Source organism: Rhincodon typus, chromosome 44, assembly GCF_021869965.1.
Source record: "Rhincodon typus isolate 14 chromosome 44, sRhiTyp1.1, whole genome shotgun sequence".
NCBI lineage: Eukaryota > Metazoa > Chordata > Chondrichthyes > Orectolobiformes > Rhincodontidae > Rhincodon > Rhincodon typus.
Genome location: NC_063375.1, coordinates 803392 through 810059, shown reverse-complemented (window position 1 = coordinate 810059; position 6668 = coordinate 803392). Strand labels below are relative to the sequence as shown.

At 56.9% G+C, this 6668-nt stretch overlaps 1 protein-coding gene across 1 annotated transcript in view; it reads left to right on the top strand.

Moving 5' to 3' along the window:
• The window catches only part of phf8 (PHD finger protein 8), a gene marked incomplete at its 3' end in the record, with an annotated part of 15536 nt that continues 8868 nt past the window's right edge, over positions 1-6668 (top strand). Inside the window, exons 1-7 of the mRNA XM_048619827.1 lie at positions 1-454; positions 1402-1487; positions 2877-2994; positions 3459-3619; positions 4081-4222; positions 5445-5631; positions 6130-6292. Of these exons, the coding sequence (XP_048475784.1) occupies positions 357-454; positions 1402-1487; positions 2877-2994; positions 3459-3619; positions 4081-4222; positions 5445-5631; positions 6130-6292 (955 nt within the window). The remainder of the gene's footprint in view (positions 455-1401; positions 1488-2876; positions 2995-3458; positions 3620-4080; positions 4223-5444; positions 5632-6129; positions 6293-6668) is intronic.

Below are 6668 nucleotides of genomic sequence, written 5' to 3'. Positions count from 1 at the left end.
GGGCTGTCTCTGTCGCCCCCGTGTGTCGCTGAGGGTGGGGGCTGTCTCTGTCGCCCCCGTGTGTCGCTGAGGGTGGGGGCTGTCTGTGTCACCGGCAGTGGGGGAGTGTATCTGTCCCTGAGGGTGGGGTCTCTCTGTCTCCCTGCCCCTCCCTGGGGGAGGGGTTGTCTGTCCCTGAGTTGCTGAGGGGTGGGGGTGGGGGAGTCTTTGTCCCTGTCCTTCAGGGGACGGTGGATCTCTCTGTCTCTCTCTCCCTGTGAGTCCTTGGGGGAGGGGACAGCCTCTGTGAGGGGTAGGGGGGGTGGTTGTCTCTGTCCCTGGCCCTGGGGGACGGGGTCAGGGAGAGGGCAGGGGCCATGGCCTCCGTTCCTCTGTACTGTCTCTGTCGCCTCCCATACGATGTGACCCGCTTCATGATCGAGTGCGACCTGTGCCAGGACTGGTTTCACGGCAGGTGAGGGGCTGGGGAAACTGAGGGAGGGGTGGGGGTGACAGGGAGGGGAGATAAGGGGGGTGACACTGGCCTCGGCGGGGGGGGCGGGGGAAGAGAGACTGGGAGATTTAATAGGGGTAGGGGGAAGAAATGAATAGCTGGATAGAGAGACAGGGATGAGGGGCCGGGAGGGGGAGAGTGCAGGGACTCGGAGTTTAGGAGGAGTGGGGTAGGGAAAGGAGTGGAAATCTGGAGGGTTGATGGGGGGGTGAATGGGAGGGCGAATGGGAGGGCGTGAGGGAGGGAGGGAGGGAGAGAAGGAGGGAAGGAAAGAAAGAGGATGGGGGAATGGAGGGAGAGGTGGAGGGAATGGGATGGATTCAGAGGGAATGGGTGAGGCTTGTGCAGGGCTAGGGAGGGAGAAGAGGGTGAGGGTGGAGAGTGAGTTTGACAGGAGGTGGTGGGAGGGGAGGAAATTTGGAGATTTGCCTAGGGGTGGGGGTCGGGAATGTGAGAGGGAGAGTGACGAGGGGTCTCGGGAGAGAGGACAGATGGGGGTGGTGGGGAGCGAAGAGAGGGATGAGGAGGGGATGGGATAGTAACAAGGAAGGCTGTCAGGAGGTGAGGGGCATAGGAGTATGGTGAGGAGGCTTGAAGAGGAGGAGGGTCTTCAGATTCAGGGAGGGGAAGTAGCTCAGGATGAAGGGGGTGGAGGGGAGACGGAGAGAGAGCTGACATGTGAAGGGTGAAGCTTAGAGAACAAGGTTGCCCCCCCTCTCCTGTTAAGTGGGGAGGAAGAGGGAGTAGGATGGGCAAAGAGTTGCAGGCAGATGGAGGGCGGGTCGTTGGGGGAGAAAGTGGAGAGGTGTAGGTATCATGCTCGGTGAGGGAGGACTGAGCTGGCCACCGCAATCGGGAGCTGGTACCGGGCGCCGTGCCCCTCTAACCTGTGCTCGGTGTCTCTCCAGCTGTGTTGGTGTCGAAGAGGATGAGGCGGCAGAGATCGATCTGTATCACTGTCCCAACTGTGAGGTGGTTCACGGACCCTCTGTGAGTAAGTAACCAGCTTCGTAGGGAGCAGGGTGGGAGTGTATGGATATGGCCTCATCACCTCATTGAACGGTGAAGCAAACTTGTGCCCCCCCGCTGCTCTGAATTTATACGCCTACATCCCGGAGCCGAGGGAAATTCAATCCCAACTGTTGTTCAGGTTTATCTGGGAATGGGCACTATCAGAAGGTGAGCGCCGCGCTGTCGGAGGGTCGGCGCCGAGGGAGCGCCACGCTGTCGGAGGGTCGGCGCCTTTAAATGTTGTAATTGTACCAGCCTCCACCACTTCCCCTGGCAGCTCATTCCATACACACACCATCCTCTGTGTGAAAAAATTGCTCCTCGGATCCCTTTTAAATCTTTCCTCTGTCAACTTAAAAATATGCCATCTAGAGTCAGAGTCATACAGCATGGAAACAGACCCTTCGGTCCAACCAGTCCGTGCTGACCTTGTTCCCAAACTAAACCAGTCCCACCTGCCTGCTCCTGGCCCATATCCCTCCAAACGTTTCCTATTCATGTAGTTATCTAAATGTCTGTTAAATGTTGTAATTGTACCCACATCCACGACTTCCTGTGGCAGCTCATTCCATACCGAAACTACTGTGTGTGTGTAAAAATAAATTGCCCGTCATGTCTTGTTTTAACTCTTTCTTCTATCACTTTAAAAATATGTCCCCCTAGTTTTGAACTCCCCCACCCTAGGGTAAAGACACTTGTCATTCATGCGATCTGTAGCCCTCATGATTTTACAAACCGCTATAAGGTCACACCTCAATATCCTAGGAAAAAGGTCCCAGCCTATCCAGCCTCTCCTTATAACTCAAACCCTCCATTCCCAGCAACATTCTGGTAAATCTCTCCTGAACCCTCTCGAGTTTAATAAAATCCTTCCTATAACAGGGTGACCAGAACTGGACCCAGTGCTCCAGGAGAGGCCTCACCAATGTCCCTGTACTACCTCAATGTGACGTCCCCAACTCCTACACTCAAAGGGTCTGAGCGATGAAGGCAAGCGTGCCGAACGCTGTCTACCTGTGAGGCAAACTTCAAAGAATTATGTACCTGAACACCCTAGGTCTCTCTGTTCCACAACAGAACCCAGGGCCCTACCATTAACCGTAATCTTCAAAGGGGCAGTCAGGTGTGTGATCCTGGGAATGGGGAATGGGCTGCTCACAGTGTGACCTGGAGTGAAGACAGCACAGTTAGATTTCACTTCTTTACAAACGAAGATGGAGTTCAGAACCAATTGCTGAATTACTTAATTGTTTTCATTTCTCTCTCTCTCCCTCTCTTCTCCCCCACCCCCTTCTCTCTCAATTCCCCGTTTTCCCCCCCCCCCGCCATTTTTCTGTCTGTGTCTCTCTTCCCCCCCCACCCCACAACACAGTGAAGCGGAGGAAGAGTTGGCCAAGGCAGGAGAACCTGAGCACTGTGGTTAGGTCTCGGCCCGTCCAGACCGGCACTCCCACCTTCATTAAAGAGCTCTGCAGTAGGACGTTCCCCAGGTAAACCTGTGTTCCACCATAAACACACCATTCCGCTGCAAGGTGTCTCTGTCAGGGCCGAGGGAGCGCGGCGCTGTCGGAGGGCTCGGCGCCGAGGGAGCGCGGCGCTGTCGGAGGGCTCGGCGCCGAGGGAGCGCGGCGCTGATGGGCCGCCACAGTGTGAGAAATGATGTGGTGCCTGCCCTGAGGGGACCGTTGAAGAGCCCCTGATCTGAATCGTCGTATAGACTGTCCCCCCACCCCATGTAACCCGGCTTCGTTCCGACCCACTTTGGCTCTGGCAGGTGTGACCACTGATGTAACTCTTACAACTCTCTCTCTCTCTCTCCCTCGCCACTCCTCTACCCACCCCACCCTTCTCTCTCTCTTTCTCGCTCTCACTCTCTTTTCTACCATCTGTCCCTTCACCCCTGTTTCTCCCTGTGTCTGTCTCTCCATGTGCCCCCCCCACCCCCACCCCGCAGTGCCGATGAGGTTATCCTGAGGCCCACCGGTTACCAGCTGACGGTAGAGTACCTAGAGGAGAATTCCTTCAGTGTGCCGATCCTTGTTGCCAGGAAGGACGGGCTGGGTATGACTGTGCCATCGAGTTCCTTCACCGTTAATGATGTGGAACGCTTTGTGGGTGAGTGTGACCCTCGGGGTGGGGGGGCATGGGTTGGGAAGTGTGTGGGGGGTGGGGGGGCAGGCTCTTGTGTGTCTGACCCACGGCCCCCCCTTCCTGGGGCTCGGAATGCAGTGGGGGAAGGATCGGGGAGGCGGGGGGGGGATGTGTGCCGGGGTGTTCGGTTACTGAGTGACCGCGTAGTGATGGTGAGGCTGTGGGCTCCAGTGTCAGTGCCTGAGGGGGACGGGGGCCGGGATGGGGGTGGTGGGGGGTGTTGCAGTTTCCTGCGTTGTCTCACAGGCAAGGGTGGGGGGGGGAATGCAGAAGGGGCTTCTTCACTGTACACATGGTAATATCGCTGTCTCCCTTTCTACCATTCTCCTCCCCCTCTCCCTCCACCCGTCTCTCTCCTCCCTCCTACGCTCTCCCTTCCCCTCCCGCTCCCCCCCTCCACCCCTTGTCCTGTCCTGCCCCGACAGGCTCGGAGAAAGTAATCGATGTTATTGATGTGGCCCGCCAGGCAGACTGCAAGATGAAGCTCGGTGATTTTGTCAAGTATTATAATAGCGGGAGCCGCGAGAAGGTGCTGAATGTGATCAGCCTGGAATTCTCCGACACCAGGTGACATGGGCACTGCCCTGTGGACCCAGGGCTGGGGGGTAGAGGGGAGGTACTCAGGCTCCCAGCGTGCTGCCCACAACCCCCTCCATGGTTTACTGAATGCACCTGGTCTCCAAACAACGTCTCACGCGCACACAGTCATGTTTCTGAGTTGGCCACAGTGCTTGGTGCATCGACTGTGATCCACCATCCCATCCTGAGCCAACCCCTCCCGTGGAAAAGTTGGGGGTGGGGGAGCGGTGCTGACTCATTCCTGAATAGTTTGCTGCCACCTATGCAAGCTGTGTGGCCGTGACTCGTTCTGACTCTTCAGCTCCAACGGGACAGACAATGTGTGGGTGTTATCTCAGCCCTTGGCTTGTCAGCATCATCTCCTGAGAAACCTCCGCATTTTCCGAAGGTCACACAGGGAAATCTTTAATGGAAAATCCTCGATTTCTGCCAGAACTTTGTTGAAGCATCTGGAAGTGCCGGGGAGAAATGCACAGCCCCTGCTTTGTTTCAGATTGTTCCACAGAGTGTGGGCATCGTTGGCTGGGTTCAGCGCTTAATGCGTGGCCCTAATTACCCCCTCAAAGGTGGGGGTGACCCGCTGCAGACCCCGTGTGGTGTAGGGAAACCCCGCACAGTGCCTCCATTACGGAGGGAGTTCCAGGATTCTGACCCCAACAACACGGAAGGAACGGCCCTTATCGTTCCCAGTCGGGATGGTGTGGGGGGTCTCGGAGGGGAATTTGCAGGGGCTGGTGCTCCCCCGCCCCCCCCCGCATCTGCTGCCCCCTTGTCCTTGAGGGGTTAGAGGTGGTGGGTTTGGGAAGGTGCTGTGGGAGGAGCCTTGGTGAGTTGCTGCGGTGCGTCTTGTAGACGGTACACACTGCTGCCCCTCTGCGTCAGTGTTGGAGCTCAGCCGAGCATTTCTAAAGAGCCCAGCTGCCGCTGTGCATCGGTTATGGAGGGAGTGAGCGTTGAAGGTGGGGATTAGTGTGTCGATCGAGTGGGGGGCGGCTGCTGTGACCTGGATGGTGTCGAGCTTCTCGAGTGTTGTTGGAGCCGCACCCATCCAGGCAAGTGGGGAGTTTTCCTGCCTTGTGCCTTGTCGATGGTGGGACAGGCTTTGGGTGGGGAGCAGTCAGGAGGGCAGCTACTCGCTGCAGGATTCCCAGCCTTTGACCCGATCCTGTCGCCGCTGTGTTGATATGGTTATGTATTTGGCGGTTTGCAGGCTATCCAATCTGGTGGAGACCCCAAAGTTAGTGAGGAAGTTGTCCTGGGTCGAAAATCTCTGGCCCGAGTCGTCGCTGTTTGAGCGGCCCAGTGTTCAGAAATACTGCCTGATGGGTGTCCAAGACAGTTACACTGACTTTCACATCGACTTCGGAGGCACTTCTGTCTGGTATCACGTCCTCAAGGTACGGGGGGGAGGGCGGGGGAAGTGTGGCCACGCTGACTGGCTCAGTGTCGCTGGGGCTCCCAGTCCGTCACTCACGCTTTCTCTGTCACTGTCCCTGTATATCTGTCTCTTGCGCTTGCTCTCACTCTTGCACACTCTCTCACATCACATGCTCTCCCTGTTCCTGTTCACCCCCTCTCTCTGTTACACACATGCTCTCTCTTGCTTGCTCTTTCACCTCCTCCAGCCCCTACGCCCCCTCTCTATCTCTTTCACCTTCTCCAGCCCCCTACACCCCCTCCCTATCTCTGTCACTCCCTATTTCTGTCTCCCCACTCCCTATCTTTGTCTCCCCCCCCTTCCAGCCCCCTATGCGTGTGTTTCTGTCCTGAGGAGGCTGTGATTTGATGGACAGTGGGGTGAGGGAAGGGCCGGAGGTGCAGAGTGCGGGTGGGTGGGTGCAGGTGTGAACCGCCTTTCTGCCCTGAGCTAACCTGCTTGTGTGCTGTCCTCCCAGGGGGAGAAAATCTTTTACCTGATCAGACCGAGCTCTGCCAACCTGGCGCTGTTTGAGCACTGGAGCTCCTCCAACAACCAGAACGAGATGTTCTTCGGTGATCATGTGGACAAGTGCTACACGTGCTCAGTGAAGCAAGGCCAGACTCTGTTCATTCCCACTGGTAAGTCCCAGGCATCCACAGACTGTCCCCTGCCCTCTGCTCTCACCTCCTCCCTCACCGGCACATCTGCAAATACGAGCAGGCTGTTTGGCCCATCTACTAGCTCCCAGCCCTCTTTCAAAGGGGAGGGAATGTCGAGAACGCTACAAGGCCCTAGACAGACCACAGCTGGAATGCAGTGAATGGTTTAGGGGCCCCGTATCCAAGCAGAGATAGACCTGCATTGGAGGCAGTCCAGAGAAGGTTCATTTGGCTGCTCCTGGGAATGGAGGGACTGTCCTTTGAGGAGAGGTGGAGTCAGTGGGCCCTGTACTCATTGGAGCTTAGAAGAACAAGAGGCGACCTTATTGAAACAGTAAACGGGGGAACCTGACAG